The sequence below is a fragment of the Gadus macrocephalus genome, chromosome 17 (assembly GCF_031168955.1).
Source record: "Gadus macrocephalus chromosome 17, ASM3116895v1".
Lineage (NCBI taxonomy): Eukaryota > Metazoa > Chordata > Actinopteri > Gadiformes > Gadidae > Gadus > Gadus macrocephalus.
The window spans coordinates 7,981,391-8,001,922 of NC_082398.1; the positions used below are offsets into that span (position 1 = coordinate 7,981,391).

General features: G+C 45.8%; 2 protein-coding genes and 1 long non-coding RNA gene across 6 annotated transcripts in view; 2 read left to right on the plus strand and 1 right to left on the minus strand.

Moving 5' to 3' along the window:
• Positions 1-8,550, minus strand: part of LOC132475674 (type II inositol 3,4-bisphosphate 4-phosphatase-like) — an 18,903-nt gene extending 10,353 nt beyond the window's left edge. The window contains exons 1-2 of the mRNA XM_060076911.1: positions 8,545-8,550; positions 925-1,009 (exon numbers count right to left, since the gene is read on the minus strand). Coding sequence (XP_059932894.1) covers positions 925-1,005 — 81 coding nt within the window. The 5' untranslated portion in view covers positions 1,006-1,009; positions 8,545-8,550. The remainder of the gene's footprint in view (positions 1-924; positions 1,010-8,544) is intronic.
• On the plus strand, positions 8,297-14,124 carry LOC132475675 (arfaptin-1-like). 4 transcript variants are annotated; one of them, XM_060076912.1, is made up of 8 exons: positions 8,297-8,383; positions 9,958-10,015; positions 10,412-10,484; positions 10,566-10,684; positions 10,959-11,180; positions 11,847-12,004; positions 12,413-12,587; positions 13,104-14,124. In XM_060076912.1, the coding sequence occupies exons 1-8, from the start codon at positions 8,376-8,378 to the stop codon at positions 13,260-13,262; spliced, it is 972 nt and encodes a 323-aa protein (XP_059932895.1). In that variant the 5' UTR covers positions 8,297-8,375; the 3' UTR covers positions 13,263-14,124. The 4 variants fall into 4 exon arrangements, with proteins under 4 accessions (XP_059932895.1, XP_059932897.1, XP_059932896.1 ...); XM_060076914.1 differs by having other exon boundaries at positions 8,333-8,556; positions 9,964-10,015; XM_060076913.1 differs by having other exon boundaries at positions 8,334-8,551.
• A 921-nt stretch (positions 14,125-15,045) lies between these two features.
• Positions 15,046-20,532, plus strand: LOC132475676 (uncharacterized). Its single transcript, XR_009529963.1, has 9 exons — positions 15,046-15,748; positions 17,731-18,129; positions 18,288-18,455; positions 18,575-18,635; positions 18,720-18,822; positions 19,004-19,089; positions 19,221-19,321; positions 20,075-20,145; positions 20,470-20,532. It is a non-coding gene; the product is annotated as an uncharacterized LOC132475676 (long non-coding RNA).

Here is a 20,532-nt window from a genome sequence, read left to right on the forward strand (position 1 = left end):
AAGAGATGTCACATAGAGAGAAAATAACTAAGATTAAAGAGTTGAGGATGTAGACCAGTTGAAGGCTAAGCAAAGTGGAGAGCCGCCATGAATGTAAGTCGAGTTATAGATCCGCCGACCTAGGGCCATTCCCAATACCGAGTGAGGGTTACCAATAAGCACAGTTCGGACTTGTGTACTTGGTAGTTCAGACTTGGAAAGTTCAACTCGGGAGAACCAACTCCCGCGGACGGGAGGCCGCAGCATCGTCATTCCGCAGTTGGAATGACGTACTTCGTGACGTCACCACCCGAGCTCGTCATGGCAACACTCTGGTTGTCTTCAGCCAATGTAACTAAACATGATATCAAATAAAGACCGGTTTGTGCAAATTCATTCCGGGATACTTTGCGGTCCCAAGTCCACACAAGCCAACTGCCCGGCAGTGTGGAGCTTACCTGGCTAGAAGAAGACATTTGAATGGAAGAGTTGGTCTGAAACCGATCGACTTTGATATCGGGGTGAGGTGGTTGACAGTGGGAGGACGGGGTTGGTTGCCGTGGGGAGGAGGCGGTTGCTATGGGTGAGGAGGCGGTTGCTATGGCGAGGAGGTGGTTGGTCGCCCTGTGTAGTAGACCGGTTGCTTTGGGAAGGAGGCGGGTGCTAGGATGAGGCAGTGCTATCGCTATGCTGAGGAGGCAGTGGGTTGTCAGGGGGAGGAGGCGGTTGCTATGGGAAGGGGGCGGTTGCCAGGGGAGAGGGGGTTGTAAGGGGGGAGGGGCGGGGCCATGGGGAGGAGTGTTTATGTAATAGAGTGGTTGAAAAGCAGGAAAGTACTAAGTTAATCTCTCTATCTTCATAAGCATGCCAGGATAACATAGGATTACTGATGTCCACCAGCCATCCTCTCTCTCTCTCTCTTTCTGCATCTCTCTCTCTCTCTACCTGGTAGTCTGGAGGGGTCCTCTCCCCCCTCTCTCCGGTCAAACTGGACATCTTCTCCTCCACCTCGCTCTCTCCATCCATGGTCCTAGAAGAGAGACACATGAAGGCAGAAAGAGAGAGAAAGAGAGATGAAGAGAGATATACATCTGGGGATTATTCAAATCTAACGTGTTGTGACCACTTCCTGCTTGTCTATCTCCCTGTCTCTCTCTGTTCTAAAAAGCCTACAGAAAATGTTAAACATCAATAACAGCGTTAAACAATACAATCAAATATAAACATTTTCTTTTAAAACACTGTAAATATAAGCACGTAAAATATTAAATACAAAAAATATAAACACATACAATATAACATTACAGCAGTACTGTTCACTGTTTTAAAATAATTATGAATAATTATCATCACACGTAATCATAATAATAATATCAGTGGGTGACTTGGAGTCAAACATAGGATCTATTTACTATTTTATAATTACAACACAGCTCTTTCTCTATCGCTCTCTCGGTCTCGCCCTCTCACTCTTATTCTTTCTATTCAATTGAGATTTCTGGCAAGAGTTGCAGAAAAGTTGCATTGCCAATGGACTGCAAGAAGAAGCCTCTCCCTGTGAAAGCTGAGATAGAGCTGGAGCGATACCTGAACGTGTGTGTGTGTGTGTGTGTGTGTGTGTGTGTGTGTGTGTGTGTGTGTGTGTGTGTGTGTGTGTGTGTGTGTGTGTGTGTGTGTGTGTGTGTGTGTGTGTGTTCCTACCTGCTCCTGTGTAGAACCAATCGGGAGAAGCGTCCCTTTACAAGCCCAGACTATCTTCCTATACAGCTCCTCCCCCTAGTTCCTGTTTACTACCTATGTGCTTCCTGTTTCATCACATTACCAGCTTAGCGCTTCTTAAACACACACACACACACACACACACACACACACACACACACACACACACACACACACACACACACACACACACACACACACACACACACACACACACACACACACACACACACACACACACATTGTCTTGTCTTGTCCATCTGTATCTCTCTCTCTCTCTCTCTTTACATTAAACAGCACAATGAAAAACTCAGTGTCACAAACCCACACATTGTTTCCCATTTTAGAGGTTAGAGTTGATGGACATGTGAGAGGTGGTGGTTAGGTAGAGTAGGTGCTGTTGGGCGCCTACCAGCATCCAACACCAACTTCTTGACTGACAGGAAACACACTTGATTTATAAGAAACACAAAGAAAAAAAAAAAAAACCTTAGTATAATCTATCAACTCCATTTTAGTTGAATAACTTAACTCAGAATCAGCGAGCTCACGTTGTGTTTGCCCTGTCATACAAGCATTTGCGAATTGTGAATCTGGCGACTCTCTCTCTCTCTCTCTCTCTCTCTCTCTCTCACTCTCTCTCTCTCTCTCTCTCTCTCTCTCTCTCTCTCTCTCTCTCTCTCTCTCTCTCTCTCTCTCTCTCTCTCTCTCTCTCTCTCTCTCTCTCTCTCTCTCTCTCTCTCTCTCTCTCTCTCTCTCTCTCTCTCTCATCTTTCGTTGTCTGGAATGGACTGTGTTATCCACCAGTTCACACATGTCCACATCCTCGGCTGTAATCCTCTTACACACACGAACGCACGTACAAACACAGTCAAAGTCACACACACACACACACACACACACACACACACACACACACACACACACACACACACACACACACACACACACACACACACACACACACACACACACACACACACACACACACACAATGAACTCTATCTCTGTGTCATAACTTCCCTCCAAAGCTACTCAATACGATCAAATATTTATAACGAGTGAAAGCAGTTTAATAAGCTGTACAATTATTTTCTACTACACAATTTTACCACAAGACACATGATAAGCAGGCTCCGAGCGATGCGTGGATTAAGCACGATTAAGCAGCACAGAACATTGTCCAGACTATTCGTCTTCACAAATGTTAAACTAAAGCGATATTAACAGTATAGATAATGCATCAAACAATCAAATATATTACATTACATAAAGTTAGTTGTTGCAGTGCATGGCGAACCGGCGAGGTTGAAGCAACGAACTTAAGACACCACTTTTGAGATGACGGTAACGGAGAAAACAACACCTGCTGCATAATAGTGTAACATATAGGCTAGTCAATATTAGTGTCTAGGCCTATTGGCTGTGAACTCACCTGTTCAACAGGTACAAAAACCCTGGAAGAGAGACAAATACATATCATATCTTCTCTCTTCTTATCATATCGCGGCGATCCAAACTTTCTGTTTGTTTCGGGATGGCTGCTGCCGGCTGCAGTCTCAATTCACCACCAGGTGGCGGTCTGTTACCGCAGAGAGTATTAGTTTAGTATTTATTTTAGTATTTAGTTTCCTTCGTCTCGTTTTACACTCATGTAAAAGTTTCTATGTTTCTATGATTTTTTTGTAACATAAAAATGTCATCATTCAATGATTCATATTAACCAATCTACTCATCTAAGTGTATTCGAGTCTGTTTGTCTCGGGGTATTCTCGGGGTAATACCGTTTAATTTGGTATCGGTTTATAATCATTTAGTACCAAATCTATTTATTACTAATGGTTGGTTGATTTAATTGTTTAATTGGTATGTAATGTGTTTAATGTGAGTAATATGATAAATAATCTTGAAGGTTTGGCGAATTGGTTAAGTTTGAGTTGTGTGATGAATGTAGCCTACTTCATCTGTTCTTTGGTCTGTTGATTGGTTGATTGGTTGATTGGTTAATTGTCGGTGATTGGCCAATCCCGACGACACGTGCAGTTCCTTAAGCTTCACGATGCTCTGTGAGGAAGACGAAGAGCAACTGGAGAGGTGGAAGGTAAAGAGGAACACCAGTGATGGAGAGGTGGAACATATACTGAAACACACACACACACACGATCTCCAACTGACTATATGTGACCTCTGATTGACCTCTGATGGTCAGGCTAAGCCAGTCAAGTCAAGCCAGTTGTATTTGTGTAGCCCTTATCACAGCTCCAGTCTCAAAGGCCTTTATATAACCCCTCAGCCCTCTCCAGGCCTTAAAGGAGAAACTCCCCAAACCCAGAGAGAAGAAGCCTCCAGAAGGAACACAGAAGAGGGATCCGTCCTCAAGGGACAACTAGGAGTGTGATAGGTGCTGATTGGGCAGATATGGCTCGATACCACTATCAGCCCATAGCGCTCTCAGTCTCTGAGCTCTATGTCTGCTAAATTGTTAAAGGGGACATATTATACCACCAGGTGTGAATATTATTAGCCATTACAAGCCATTATATAATAATCTGTTTTTAGGTTGTGATCGACCAGCTCACAGGGCCTTAAAGTAGGAGATGGGCTTGGTGGATGAGGTCATCATGGAAGTGGTCACATGAACAGAAGACAGCCTTGCTCTGGGTTCTCCCCGTTCTCCCCCATGGTTCTCCCCCTTCGCCATCTTACAGAGGATTCCATACGTCAGACAAATCAGCCAATCAGAACACACTGGCGTCTTCATCACCGGCTGGCGTCTCTAATGTATAAAGTTGTAGCCTCGGGACTGGTACTCAGTCATGAAACATTGGCCAATGAGCACCAGAGATTTAGAAATGAAGCAAAATAAAGTACATATATAGTTATTTTATCCTATTTCTTGCTTAAAATGTAATTATATTGCATTATCATTTTTACCATTTATTTGTTGTACCTAATTACATTAAACAGCACAATGAAAAACTCGGTGTCACAAACCCACACATTGTTTCCCGTCTTAAGCAATTTTGGATTTTGGCACTGCCAAATTGAGACTTTGATAGAGTTTGATTGGTTATTTTTTAAGAGTTTGGCTTGGCACAATAATTATGCCATTATGACAGTTTGAAAGCTGTGAGAGAGGTTAGAGGTGATGGTCATGTGAGAGGTGGTGGTTAGGTCGTGGTGGTTAGGTTAGAGTAAGGCCCAATCTCAATACTTCCCCTTACCCTCCCCCTTACCCTTGAAGTTACGCGTTCATGTGAGAGCTAGTGGTGTCTCAATACCCAATTTGATCAAGATTAAGGGATAAGATTGAGTGCTATGTACCCCTTATTTTTAAGATGATTTGAGAGCTCACTTGCTCCTCCAAGGGCTATCCCAGAGCACATAGCGAAACCGGGAATTTTCAAAAAAACATGGCTGCTTGATGCGAGGAATATTTTACAGCTATCTACACAACTTTTTATATGTTTATAATGACTCGGTTTGATCTGAAATGTGCTACACGAACGATGCATAGTATTGTAGGTCTTAACTGAAGCTTTCAAACGGTAGTTTTAGGATACAATTAGCGCGTATACCACCACTCCATTGGCTTATATGGTAGCTTGCCAGCTAGATGCTAGGCCTGCTGCAGCGGATTCGAATTGTATCCGAATCCGTTCGGTTCGTTTACCACAGTTCGGAGCATTCTGGAGATCCGCGGATTTCGGTTTCATGAAGGCATTGCCTTATGTAGCGTATTTTGCCTACCGTAGCCTACGTCCGATACAAAAGGGTGTTTAGGACCCAGCGGAATGCATTCTCTCCAGTGCTGCCCGAGCCAATGAGACGTTTCCCGCCCCTCCCTTCAGCCTGTCAGCGTTCAAAACAAACTGGGCTTTAAACTTCGTTGCGCTCGTCGCCTGAGTTCTAATCCTCGTCGGCCGTTATCCCTTACATGTTACACTCAGTGCACCATGTTTTCAAATGCATTTAGGGGAACATTTATTGCACAAAAAAGCCTTGCAAGTTGTCTGATTGCAGTCAATTAACACATTGCAAATAGCCTGTGGGTCTCATTCATTTTTGTGTTTCTCCCCCAAACCCTCCGTCAAAAAAAAGTCCGCCTTTTTACTATCACGGACATGATCCGAACCGTATCCGAAACCGAGGCCCAAAACGGTTATCTGAACCGAACCGTGGACACACTGATCCGTTTCACCACTATGCTACACAACTCAACTCTTCAACGATGGCGGCAGCATCTAAGATATATATATATATATATAGATATCGCTCTTCTTCTCTGGCTTTTATTGGCGTTTCGGCGCTCTGGTGACGGGGCAGCCAGCTGGCGACGATGAATGATGACGTACCCGAAACCGAGTGGCGTCTCATTTCATAGGGGAAAGATCTCAGCCCTTGGCCCTTACACTTGCAAGTGCTAGGGTTAAGACAAAGACAAAGCAAAAGGGGCAAGGGGAGTGGATTTGGCCGCGACTCCTCCCCTTCCGGTTTCTGGCGTTACCGTATTGTGCTCCCCCTCAAACTCGAAAACTAGGCAGTATGGCGAGTTTTGAAGAGGACTTTGACGGCGCTGTAAAGTTGGCATGTTTGGCTCTTTCCGTGGAAAATTGTTTTCCAAAGAGACACATGAATAGCAGTTGGTGGTAAATGGCTATAGGCCTACAGACAAGTTTTCGAAATTGTTTGTGGAATCTTGTTTAATTTTAATATAATGTAATTACTGATTACTGACTATCTGATTTCATTACAATGGTAGGACCACAACATAGCCTATTTTGACATTACCTTGGAAAAGCCCAGACTCCGTCTGGCAGGATTCTCCCCGGGGACGATGCGTTTGCGGTCACGACTATCGCCGGTTGGTGTGGATTTGGCGCATCGTTTCACTCTGACAGCGGCATGAGCGTTTGACATGGATTTAACCAATGAACCGATCCGTTCCACTTCACAATAGCTCCTACGGTATTTCTTTAGTAGTGTTCTACAAGAACCACATATAAATGTTAAAACGTCGTTCGTTTTTATTGGTCCCGTGAGCTCCTCAAGGGCCAAAGTTGATGGTGGCTTGAAATCATCGTGACAAAGAATCAAACGATGTTTGTTCTTTTTATCTATACAATTATCTCCACATACATCGTTAATGTTTTTTTGTGGCGTTTGGGATTGAGCCATTTCTGACAGCCTCTGAACGTCAAGAAGTTCCGTCAAAATAATTTCCCCCCCGGCACTATTTTGCATGGACACCGCTGCTGCTTCCCGGGCTTAGCCCCGCCCTAGACGATTGTGATTGGTTTAAAGAAATAAAAACAGGCCCGCCCAGTTTCCCCACGGATAGACGGCTCGAGGTAGCGTGGCTCCAGACCATTCTACTTGCTGTAGTTTGGTCTGGCTTTGCGAGACTAGGTTAAGTGCTGTTGACGCCTACCAGCATCCAACACCAGGGCTCTCAAGTCTCACACATTCAGCGTGAGACACAGGCAATTCAACCCATGCACACGCTCACACGCCACACTTCGTATTTCTCACGCAGAGAAATTACCAGGATAGCGCCCACCAACTTGCGCCACTATTTAACAGTGGAAGGGTAGGAATCAAATGGGTTCCCCGTACGTAGGGTGACATCCTCTTTTGCCCAGACATGCCATCTTTTTGAGACACTTTAAATAAAAAAGGAATTTCAAAACTGTCCGGGATTTTATTAAAGCCTCTTACATGTTCACATTTAATTTGCGTTGCGTTCCTCTGGGTCAGTCACAAACTTGCTGTAGTTTGGTCTGGCTTTGCGAGACTAGTCACAAACTAGTTAGGCTACGCCCTCCCCTAAATTCTGTTCGCTTTGCATTGGCGGAAGTGAGTTGGGGGAGTGGATAAGTAGAGCCTTCAGATTGGACGGTTTGACTTAAGAGTTGCCATCATGTTTTGTATTTTTGTTTCTTACCATTAACACATTTCTCGTACAGGGGATTGATAAAGTACTATCTATTTAACAGAAAGAAACCCTTGGTCATACTTAGCACACTTTACCACAGCATTGGCCTACTGAATGCCACAGATATATTTTTGAGCATTTGACTGGGTGCCACATAAATATATAATGTTTTTGCACGTTTGCAACGTGGGGTTGCTTAAGCCAATATCCTTTTGAGGCAGTGTTGTTTCTGAATATTAGTGTTAAGGGCCAATAATGCTTACTATCATACATTAGTCACCATGTCTGGACACATTTGTATGCAGTCACATATTAATATAGCCCCCCCCCCCCCCCCCCTTATTGACTGACAGGAAACACACTTGATTTATAAGAAAAGTTAAACACAACCAAACACCTTAGTATAATCTATCAACTCCATTTAAGTTGATTAACTTAACTCAGTCGCCTGGAAACCAGACGAATCTGCGAGCTCTCGTTGTGTTTGCCTGTCATACAAGCATTTGCGAATTGCGAATCTGGCGATGTCAGGCTACAAATTAAGGTCAGCGCAAATCAGAATCAGAAGCATAAAATACCATGGCAGGAATTTTATTTAATGTAAGTTCTATGTATGTCTATATCTATGTCCCGTCAGTTCTGGGGCGTGTTTGGTGTTTGGTGCGTTGGAGGTTGGAGACTAAACTCCGCCCTTCCTGAACAACCTGCTACATCCAGCGTTTGTCGTCACATATCCGGGAGGATGGATTTGTGAGTTTTCCTGATTCTCCCTAGCTGACTTGTTAACAAATACCCTAAACGCTGTGATCGTATCGTTGGCAGCTTCCACCAAAATATGCACAACGACAGTGACTTTAAGTAATTGACAAAAGACCCGGCGCACTGAGAAGAGAAGATACGTCGTTTCTTACTTGGAAGGTAACCTCGCTCCCAGGCGCTCCTCTCACAACGGAACGCCTTGACCGAGATGCCCCGAATGAGCGTTATTGGAGAGAGAGAAGGCGGGACTTTATGTTATATTAATTAAGCGGTGAGGGAGGGACTTCCAATTGAGGCTTATGCATTTCCGTAACACGTTTATGATATTAATATGTTATTTTCACTGTCGTTTTTATTCTCGCTCAGGGGACGATAAACAGGTTAGAGGAAGTATGAGACCGGAAATTGCGTTGTGGTAGACCGGGAAAATCAGGATCCTCTCTCAGCCTACTTTGAAGGTTGACTAGTTTGTTGTGTTCTGGTCCGTGACCCTTGAAACTATTAATACAATGAATAATAAATGTCCTGTAATAGTAGATAATATCCCGAAATAATGACACTTACCTGTAGCTGTCTATCAATCTAGAGCTGATTGTAAAATATATATATATATATATATAACATGAAGGACAACCTTATCTAGGCGCTGTAATGTTGACAAGATATCTTATCTATTAGCACATTTTAAAGGCTTAAACACCTGTCAGAGTGAAATGATACGGATTCCGAATAGAAACCGTGTTTAATGTGAATAAAAAAAAAAAAGTCTGTTTGGCACTTGTTCCACCTGCTGTGGAGACTTTTTAAGGATCAACCATTTGTCTGAAACTTCCTAAAAAAGTGTTTTAATAAGAATTGCTCCTCATACATTCATGTTCATACCCATAAAATAAATATTGTGGTTTTAAAATGCTTATTTTCCTTGAAATGTAATACCTGTCTGGCTCCTCATCTGGCGCTTAAAACGTAGTATATAGTGGGCCTATTGTAGTAAGCAATCAGAAATGTGTGGCCATTTAGTCAATGTTAACGAAACATGACCTAAAATAGTACATTTTATTTGAACACACAGCAGACTATCAACCTGGTTTGGGCTGGCTCTGTTCCCCTATTGTCCGCTAGGTGGCGTCCGCGCCTCACTCCGTCCTGTAGTTCTTCACCTTCACCTGCTTGCTGCGGTCTGTCGTGGTGTTATACTTGAACAATTATAAACCCCGCCACAGGTGAGATTTAATCAGTTGTGTTAACGGCGCAGAACGCTTCTTAGCTTCTTCTATAACCAAGCGATTCAAAGTGCTCCATAAATGATTAATTTATCAGGATTTTTCTATTTATAATCGTGCATTTTAGAGCAATTGTCGTGACATTTTAAGTGATACGTAATTGAGGTTTCGTTATTTGGTGAACATTTTTACTATGATTTGATGTTTTCTGATGGTAACTCCATGCTGCAAATCAATTGCCATGGTCACAATCTAAAGATTATTTAACAAAATTAACAAATGCATCATTCAAGTTCTTGAGTTAAGTTGTTTTTCCATTAAAGATATACTTTCTTTCAACAGGGGGACAAACATGGCTGGAGCCGAGTGCAGAGGAACAGTCAAGAACCTGCAGGACCAGGTATCACCACCTCCCCCAACTACACTACTGATTCTACTGGGAGAGAACCAGTAACCCCCAAGTCTGTCCCTGGTTCTACTGGGATATATCCAGCCCCCACCCATTCAGTCCCTGGTTCTACTGGGAGCTGTCTGGTATAGCCACAGTCCTCCAATGGTTACACTGGAAGCTGCCAAGTACAACAGGATTATTGTACTGGTTCTACTCGGAGCTGCCCAGTGCAACCAGTCATCTATTGTTTATTCTGTGAGCTGAATAGTACGACCACCGTCTTCTGGTAGATGCCCAGTAAAACCACGGTCCTCTACTGGTTATACTGTACCCAGTACAACCATAGTTTGCTACCGGTAGCTGCCCACTATATTTGAATGGTCATGTGTGTTGCTGTCTTGACAGGAAGGCAACAGGAACTGGAACCACAATCAAGGAGATTTCCTTTCCTCTCAGAGCGGCCCAGGGCACAATGAAGGTACCAGTGGAACCATTCCATCCATTCCATGGTGGTTGGGTGTTGATTTTGCTGATCATCTCTAACTCTTTCCAAACCCAGCCCCGCCCACCTCACCGCAGGAAGCAGGAAGTCAACTGGTGGTCATCCCCGGAAACAACAAAACCGCTGTCGGGGAAAAACTGGAGACAGTTCGCAAGTGGACCATCACTACGTATATGGTGAGAGAGAGAGAGAGTATCACTGCTTATATGGTGAGAGAGAGAATCATATGTATATGGTGAGAGAGAGAGAGTATCACTATGTATACGGTGAGAGAGTAACACTACATATATATAGAGAGAGATTTCTCTCTCTATATACGTAGTGATTTCTCTCTCTGTCTCTCTGTCTCTCTGTCTCTCTGTCTCTCTGTCTCTGTCTCTCTCTCTCTCTCTCTCTCTCTCTTCCGTAGTGTTCTAGACAAACCCTACCCCTCTCTCTCTCTCTCCATAGTGCACTAGGCAGACTCTCTCAGAGAGGCTGGGGACTGGGTCTCGGACCGTGGACCTAGAGCTGGAGCCCCAGCTGGAGGACCTGAGTGTTGACCAGCAGCGCTACAGTCACCTGACCAAGCTGGCAGACACCCTGGCAAATCAAATGGTTAAGTTTTCCGTGACTCAGAAGTCCCTGGGAGATGCCCTCGCTGAACTCAGCGTGAAGTCACCCGCACTGCATGTAAGACCACAGTGATACTACGGAATACGATAATGCTACTGCGGCTAATGCTAAGAATATCATACATGGTCCCAGGAATGTAGCATAATATAATTGATCCAACACATCAGTAATCCAACAGAAATCGAACAAGGAGGTGACATCTTTTAAATTACCATAAAGGAGCATTTCACCGGTGGAGGCATGAATATGTATTGAAATTGTGTCCTATACGTAGTCGAATAATAAAATACAATTCTAATTTGGTGCCGTCTTGACCGAGAAAAGGCAGAAAGTGACTTTTTGGCACTGGTGGATTGAAGACAACAACTCCCACCATGCACCACCATGCACAGCTTCGCTGGCATCTACCATCAGCGGGTCACACCCCCTTGTGCTTGTAGTCTTACGAGAATCCTCCCCTCTTACACTTCCTATTTACTTCTACGCAAAAATCGTCATATTGAGTCATCTTAAACAGGAAGTGTTGGAGATCAATACGGATCTCTCCAGTCTCTCCAGAAAATAAGGGAATGATGCACGACCATTCAAAAATATGAGTTGGTTTCTAACGATACAAAGCTTAATGGAGATGGGTGAAGTTTCCCTTTAATATCAGGCCCTGCAAAACCTTGGGAATGAAAGAAAATGGAAGGTGTCAACCACAATCTGACCACTTCCTGTCAGGTTGAGTTTGGCGTGAACGCCGACGTGCTGCACTTCCTGTCCAAGCGAGGAGAGGAGCAGGCGGCGGCCGTGGGCTCCTTCAGCGCAGAGATCGACACCCTGGTGAGCAGAACCATCGAGGACACCATGGTGAACGTCAAGCAGTACCACAGCCACAGGTCAGTACCACCGCACTACCAGGTCAGTACCACAGCCACAGGTCAGTACTACCAGGTCAGTACCACAGCAATAGGTCAGTACCACCGCACTACCAGGTCAGTACCACCAGCCTCTCACCAGTTCAGTAGCACCACACTCCCACCAGGTCGGTCCCACCACTCTATCACCAGTTCAGTAGGACCACACCCCCACCATGTCAGTCCCACCACAATCCCACCAGTTCAGTAGCACCTCACTACCAGTTCAGTAGCACCACACTCCCACCAGTTCAGTCCCACCACCCTATCACCAGTTCAGGACTAGTCAGTTGCACCACAATTCCAGGTCATCACCATTCCACGACCAGGTCAACACCCTTGCACCACCAGGGCAGTACCGTCACTTCTTTATGGTTGCTATGGTTTCAGGGTGGAGTACGATGCATACCGCTGTGACCTGGAGGAGCTCAACTTGGGCCCACGGGATGTCACCTCTCGGACCAAACTGGAGCAGGCGGAGAGAAACGTACAGGACCAGCGGAGGAGGTACCTCAAGAGCCGAGACGACCTGTCCACAAAGCTACGTCTGCTGGAGGAGAACAAGGTAAGACTTACGGACAGGCTGGCAGGCAGGCAGGTAGACAGTCAACCAGATGGACAGGCATAATTGTAATGGTTGGCCTATGACAGCTATCTCAGGCTGTTTTATTTGAACTAGCTTAGCGACCTGCTGCTAGTTTAACTAGCTTATCGCCTTGGTGCTATTAACTAGTTCATGAACCTGTTGTTTATCTTGCCAGCTTTATGACTTGGTGCTATCTTAGCTACCTTAGCAGCCTGTGGCTGCTAAGATATTTTATGACCTTTGACCTGGTTTGATATTTGTGACCGGGTGCTCTATTAGTGACCTTGTTTTATCTCAGTTACCTGGTGTGATATTAGTGACCTGGTGCTATATTAGTGACCTGGTGTGCTATTGGTGACCTGATATGATATTAGTGACCTGGTGTGCTATTAGTGACCTGGTGTGCTATTAGTGACCTGGTGTGATATTAGTGACCTGGTGTGATATTAGTGACCTGGTGCTATCTTCGCGACCCGGTACTCTCCCCCCCTCCAGGTGAAGGTTCTGCAGCGCCAGCTCTTGCTGCTCCAGGCTGCCGGGGCCTCCCACAACCTCTCCTGCCACCAGCACCTCCAGGACAAGCTGCAGGAGAGGAGCCAGCAGCTAGATCCCTCCTCAGCCCTGAACCCCCTGTCCTGGCTGGAGACAAGCTGACACAACACACACTAAACCTGTGATCGTCTAATTGCACTTACCAAACTGACCCCTGTTACTGAGAACTGTTACACAATTTAAAGTGTGTGAGTGACAAAGCCCAGAGCTGCCGTGTATTGAATAACTAACAGATTTTTCATGTTACCATGACAACTGTCACCTGTTCCTCCTCCTACGTCTGCCTAGCAACCAGCCCTCTAATGTACATCTGCTGTAATCTAGCAACTGGACATCTGCTGTAACCTAGCAACAATCCCTCCACTGTAACCTAGCAACCACCCTTCTGCTGTAACCTAGCAGCAACCCTTCTGCTGTCACCTAGCAGCCACCCCACTATTTTAACGTAGCAACCACCCCTCTCTGCTGTAACCTAGCAACCAGCCCTCTACAGTAAGCGACTCCTAGGCACATGTTTATCAGGTCCGTCCGTCTTCAGTAGCGGTATCGGTCCGTCTGTCTTTCCTGTTTTTCTAAAGTAGTCGCTGTCCAGATGTGTCTCTTCTCTGTCATGAAGATTGGACCAAAGCTCACTGAAATGTGCCTTTCTAGCTAATACCTTGACTTGTTCGGTTCTTTCGAGAAACTCAGTGTGAAGCTCTCCCTCATGTTGTCCAGGAGGGGGCACGGGGTGAGGAGTTGTGGTCAGGAGGCAGCTGACGCCCCCCCCCCCCACCCTCACCCTTGGCCCTGTCGTAGAGAACAGCATCATGGATGTGGAGTGTGTATTCTACCTGCCCCAATTGCCGCGGCAACCCGAACAAAGTAGGAACCGAAAGGAGGACGGATGAAATGAGGGAACTATACTCAATGTAAATATTGACTGCCACGCCCAGTGCCTGTAATTAAACATGGAACCACTTGACCGCGTTGCTGTTCTTATTTAACCCAGAGGAGAACTGTGATCACATGTCTAATCGCCCCGGCTATAAACATTTATGACATTTCAAATTTTAAGGGTAAGAATATGTACAAATGTGAATATATAAATAATATTATGAATTATTGACAGTAGAAGATTGGTGATGACTACATTAAAGTAGCAGTTTAAGACTATCAATAGCAGTAAGTATTGCAGATATGGTAAAGTGTATGTGTGTGTGTGTATATATATATATATAGATATAGATAGATATATATATATAGTGCAGGTGTAAGTACAATTAATGCTAGTAAAAATATGTTGTATACAATGAATGAATACTTCATTCCAGACTCAAAGTTCCATATAAATATGCATACACAGAATACGGTATGAGGTATATGATTATGATGAATACACTATGGACATGTACAGTAGAGACTGGTATAATAACTTAATATGAATAACTTATGTGAGATATGTACAGTATGAATACACTAAGTGCGATAGAGTATGAACAGTAGTATGAATATGAATACACTAAAGGTAAGATATATACAGTATGGAAAATAGTTTTAATATGAGAAGTTCAGTCCCTGGAGGCTGATGTGTGGGGGTTCAGGGGGACAGCCGCAGGGAGAGAACTGTCCCTGAACCTGCTATTGAAGGAGAAGAGAGTCCTGCAGCGCCTCCCAGAGAGAAGGAGGTCAAACTGACGACGCTCAGCGCCCCCCGCCGACTTGTGAGGAGTCGGTGATGCGTAGGGCAGTTGTTGCCACAAACTGTGATGCTGCCCAGAAGCATGCCTTTGATGGCGCAGTGATAGAAGTCCACCATAATCTGAGGTAGACTCCTCGAAGAAGGGACGCCGGTGAGCCTTCTTGAGAACGGTTGAGGTGTTGGATATGATACGAAAGAGATCCTTGGATATGTGGACGCCCAAGAAGTGGCGACACCTTCAACCTCCCTTCCTTGATATGGATGGGGGGGGGGGGGGGGGGTCTTCTTGCTGTTGAGAGCCAGGTTGTTTGTGGCACAACACGCCGCATGGAAGATGATGTTTAGATGATGTCATGGGGATGATGATGTCATAATTTTAATTTTTTACATACACACACACACACACACACACACACACACACACACACACACACACACACACACACACACACTTTACTCCTCAATCACTTATTCATTCATGAGTGGGTGTGCGTCTGTTTGTCAAGGGAGGGTCGGGCAAAGTCCTTTATCTTGACTGAACACACACAGTCACACACACACACACACACACACACACACACACACACACACACACACACACACACACACACACACACACACACACACACACACACACAACCTTATCTTTCCCGTCGTTAATTTTGAAGTAGCCTCTGCTGTCAGGACTCTAATATAATATTCTTAAACTGCTGCCTGCACAGACGCGTTTGTGAGGACGCACTTTCCCCTTCACGCATGCGCTCTCCATCGCCTCGACACGCGCCGCCGTTGACGACAGAGTAGAACTGTCGCTCATGGTTGTGAACGGCGCCTTAACCGTCACCTGGATGTCCAAGGAGGATACTCCGTATCGGCCGTACGGATTAGCCTTTCCAGCATTTTACCGGTGAGTTTGGAACCACATGTCTTCTACGCATACACATCTCCCTCTTGCTCTGTATCTCTTTCACTCTCTCCCCTCTTACGCTCCACACCACATCTGCTCATTCTGATATCATCCATATCCCCAGCGCCCGCACTAGCTTACAATATGTGCCATTTTACGCGCGTCAATTTCACGCTGTTCTCGAGAGAAGTCAGAGAAAATAAACTGTCCGCCAAAACCCGTTACGCACGATCTAAGCAGTAGCACGTCACACCGGTCAAGAGAAGGGGAAACCCTCAGCACAAAACAACACCGTCGGTACCGGGGACTTGCACCTGCGGTGTGGAGCATTAAAATAAGCTTTTAAGAGTGTTTCTAAGACCTGCATGGTACAACTCTGTCAAAGATATTAGCAATCACCGTTCATAGTTCACTTCTCATCACTCATCAGTGGACTTCACTGTTCCCGGCGAAGGTCACTTCTCTCTGAGAGTAAAATAAGGTGAAGGAATGAGAAGCTGGTGGCATATTGACATTTATCCTCTCTCTCTCTCTCTCTCTCTCTCTCTCTCTCTCTCTCTCTCTCTCTCTCTCTCTCTCTCTCTCTCTCTTTCTCTTTCTCTCTCTCTCACCCCCTCAAAGTTCAGGTGACCAAGTCATATTTTGACCTTTTGATTGTCATTTTATTTATTTATATTTTTCAGGATTTCCCATCGTTACCCCCACACACGCAATCACACACACACAAAATCTGGGAGAGAGACAGTTTTACATCATATCTTACCACCCTCACACCCTGATTCTGTGTATGTGCGTGTGAAAGGTCAGATTAATTTGTAGTGTAAATATTGGTCCACAGGTCAACATGAACACAATCTTAAACAGGTTTGAAGTGGTGTGTGCATTTGTCTGAATATATGTGATTGTGTGTGTGTGTGTGTGTGTGTGTGTGTGTGTGTGTGTGTGTGTGTGTGTGTGTGTGTGTGTGTGTGTGTGTGTGTGTGTGTGTGTGTGTGTGTGTGTCCGTGCTTGCTTGTGTGTGCATCAGTCCAGTCTGCTCTGGAGTGCTGGTGCTGTCGTCACGGCGATGCTAGGTATGCCGTTCAAAGAAGGAAAGTTTAAAAGTTGAGTTAGAACCGGAAACTCTGAAGCGCTGTTTACTGTGTACATTAATCACAGCAGGAGGTGTGTGTTTGGGGGCGAGAGAGAGAGAGAGAGAGAGAGAGAGAGAGAGAGAGAGAGAGAGAGAGAGAGAGAGAGAGAGAGAGAGAGAGAGAGAGAGAGAGAGAGAGAGAGAGAGAGAGAGAGAGAGAGAGAGAGAGAGAGAGAGAGAGAGAGAGAGAGAGAGAGAGAGAGAGAGAGAGAGAGAGAGAGAGAGAGAGATGAGGAGTCAGCCAGTCAGGGGTCAGAGGTCAGGTCATGTGACCTGGTTCTTGCAATCCTTTCCTCTATCACAGAGAGAAGGAGATGAGAAAGATGTGCCAGGGTGCTGTTGAGCCAGGCATCTGAGGCGTCATGCTGATAAGCCACTCGCACGAAAGCAAACATCTCACTTATCGTCGGCCAAATAAACAAGCTGCCATTGTTAACAACCCGGCCCGTTTCCGCGGTGATGTGATGTGCCCTGGCTTGACTCGTTGCCATGGTAGCACATGGCATCTCTGAATGCACACAAATTCACACACACACACACACACACACACACACACACACACACACACACACACACACACACACAGACACACAGACACACAGACACACAGACACACACACACAGACACAGACACAGACACAGACACAGACATGACCGCGGTGATGTGATGTGCCCTGGCTTGACTCGTTGCCATGGTAGCACATGGCATCTCTGAATGCACACAAATTCACACACACACACACACACACACAGACACAGACACAGACACAGACACACACACACACACACACATAGACACACACACACCAGATAAATCTTGACCACAAAGGTTTGTGTTGACTGTTTTCAGGTTCGGTGACCCCTGACCCCCAGTGATGACGACGATGGCTGCTCTCTGTCAACATCCTCCTTGGCCCCAGAGGTCCTCTGGCTGCAGTGGGAACCCTTTTGGACGATGATCACTCCTTCTCCACCCAGCCAATCAGATGCTGGGATACCCGTGATGGGCAGCGTCTCTCGGGCCAATGACGGGCAGGAATTCCAGGAGGTTGGCGTGGACAGCCCAACATCCCTCCCCCCTCCTCCTCCTCCTCCCCCTCCCCCTCCTCCTCCCCCACCTCCCCCTCCACCCCCACCCCCTCCTCCCCCTCCACCCCCACCCCTGCCTGGGCAGAAGGGCGACCCCTCCACAGGACAGAAGAAGAGGAGGGTGAGGAGTTTCCTCTGGAAGACCATCCCTGCGGAGAAGGTGAGCAGGGAGGAGGAAAGGGGTGGAGGAGGAGGAAGGTGGAGGTTGGAGGAGTATCTGGAGGAGGCGCTGGAAGGAAGTCCTCTAGAGTGATGATGGTCCGTTCTAGGTGAAGGGGGACGAGGAGCTCTCGGTTAATGTACAGGTGTGTCCCACAGGTGAGAGGCGGAGCTAACCTCTGGAGCCAGGGGCAGGGCCAGCAGCACGAGATGGACATCAGCACCATCCACGAGCTGTTTGGTCAGAAGGACCGCCCGTCAACGCCAGGCTCCGCCCTGAATCGGGCGGGGCCAGGACGCACCTCATGCAGAGAGCCAAAGGAGGAGGTAGAGCATTGTGTGTTGGTTTGTATGTGTCAGCTGTGTGCTGGTGTTTACTATGGGTGGATTTCACGTTTTATCTCAACCTCTCTCTCCCTCTCTCCTACCCTCCCTTTCTCTCCCAGGTGTCTATTTTGAACGCTAAACGAGGGATGAATGTCGCCATTTCCTCAAACAATTTAAAAGGTAAACCTTTTATCCCCAATAAAAGACCCGCCCTCTCCTTTTCCTGATTGGTCCATATGCCATTATCATCTGCTGTCCTCTCAGGTCCAACCACAGCATGGTAGAGGACATTCGCCATGGCAACAGTGCAATGTTTGGGGCGGAGCCATTGAGGGAACTTCTTAAATTACTACCAGAGACTGAAGAGGTAAGACAGACAGGCACACACACACAAAAATTCGCACTCACATACACACACACATGTGCTTGCATGCACTTACACATTCACATATACCGACACACACACACACACACACACACACACACACGCTAAAATCCACACGCACACACACACACACACAGTTCTTATTGCTGTCTCCTCTCCTCAGGTGAAGAAGCTGAGGTCGTATCATGGAGAAATCTCTAAGCTTTCATTGCCTGACTCCTTCCTCTACCAGTTGGTACAGCTCTCCAGGTGACCTCATGACCTCATGACCTCTGACCCCTGTTAGGGCACAAGTACTAACAGCTGCTGGAACTCATGAACCATAATATTTCTGTGTGTTTGTGTGGTGTGATTGTGTGTATCATTGCATGTGTGTGTAGTTATCCCGTGCGTATCGAGGCCATGCTATTGAAGGAAGAGTTCCCTCCAACATCTCAGACCATTAAACAAGACGTCCGGACCTTGCGTACCGCTACCAGAGGTTACTCACTCACTCACTCACTCAATTAATCATTTACTCACTAACTCTCCCACTCGCTCAATTTATCGCCTCTCTCTCCGGTCCTTCCCTCCCTCCTCTCCTCTTCTCTCCTCCCTCTCCTCCCTGCTCTCCTCTCCTACCTCCTCTCTCCTCTCTCCCCTCACCCTCTCTCCTCTGATCTATTCTTAGCATTAGCGTGTGGAGGTGTTAGCTTAGCTGTGAGCTCTTATTTACACCTCATCTTCACACACCGATATGACACGCACACACACACACGCACACACACACACACACACACACACACACACACACACACACACACACACACACACACACACACACACACACACACACACACACACACACACACACACACACACACTAACATTTGCATTGCCATAGCTCCCAAATGTTGAATATGGTAAAGAGAAAATATTAGAACAATCAATATTTTAGACATTCAGTCTAAAACGGTATATCACAGGAGCATATTTTAATTAAAGTTTTCTATTTAAAGGATAAGTTGAATATTATTATAATTGGATCTCTCTTTCTCTCTGTTTGTCTGCCGTGTGTCTGTCTGTCTATCCATCTATCCATCTATCTATCTATCTATCTATCTATCTATCTATCTATCTATCTATCTATCTATCTATCTATCTATCTATCTATCTATCTATCTATCTATCTATCTATCTATCTATCTCAATCCTTCTCTCTCTCCCTCTGCTTTGTGTCTATGTCTCTCTTTAGAGTTGCTGGTTTGTGAGGAGCTCCATGCTATTCTCCACCTTGTGCTGCAGGCGGGAAACCTTCTCAACACTGTGAGTCTGGCTGAGCAAGAGAGAGAGAGAGAGAGAGAGAGAGAGAGAGAGAGAGAGAGAGAGAGAGAGAGAGAGAGAGAGAGAGAGAGAGAGAGAGAGAGAGAGAGAGAGAGAGAGAGAGAGAGAGAGAGAGAGAGAGAGAGAGAGAGAGAGAGAGAGAGAGAGAGAGAGAGAGAGAGAGAGAGAGAGAGAGAGAGACATGGCCGTGACTCATTTTCAACTGTTTAACACAATGTCTTCAATATTATTCAAAGTGTCTATGTGTGTGCATGTGTTTTATATGCTTTTGTGTGTGTGTACCTGTGTGCCTTTGTGTTTGTGTAGGGTGGTTTTGCAGGTAATGCTGTGGGATTCAGGTTATCATCTCTCCTCTCCCTGGCGGAGACC

What these genes read in the sequence shown, in the direction of transcription:
- LOC132475675 (XM_060076912.1), top strand. An exon ending in TCAAGAACCTGCAGGACCAG is followed by an intron (nt 10,016 to 10,411) that starts GTATCACCACCT and finishes CTGTCTTGACAG; the next exon opens with GAAGGCAACAGGAACTGGAA. An exon ending in GGACCATCACTACGTATATG is followed by an intron (nt 10,685 to 10,958) that starts GTGAGAGAGAGA and finishes CTCTCTCCATAG; the next exon opens with TGCACTAGGCAGACTCTCTC.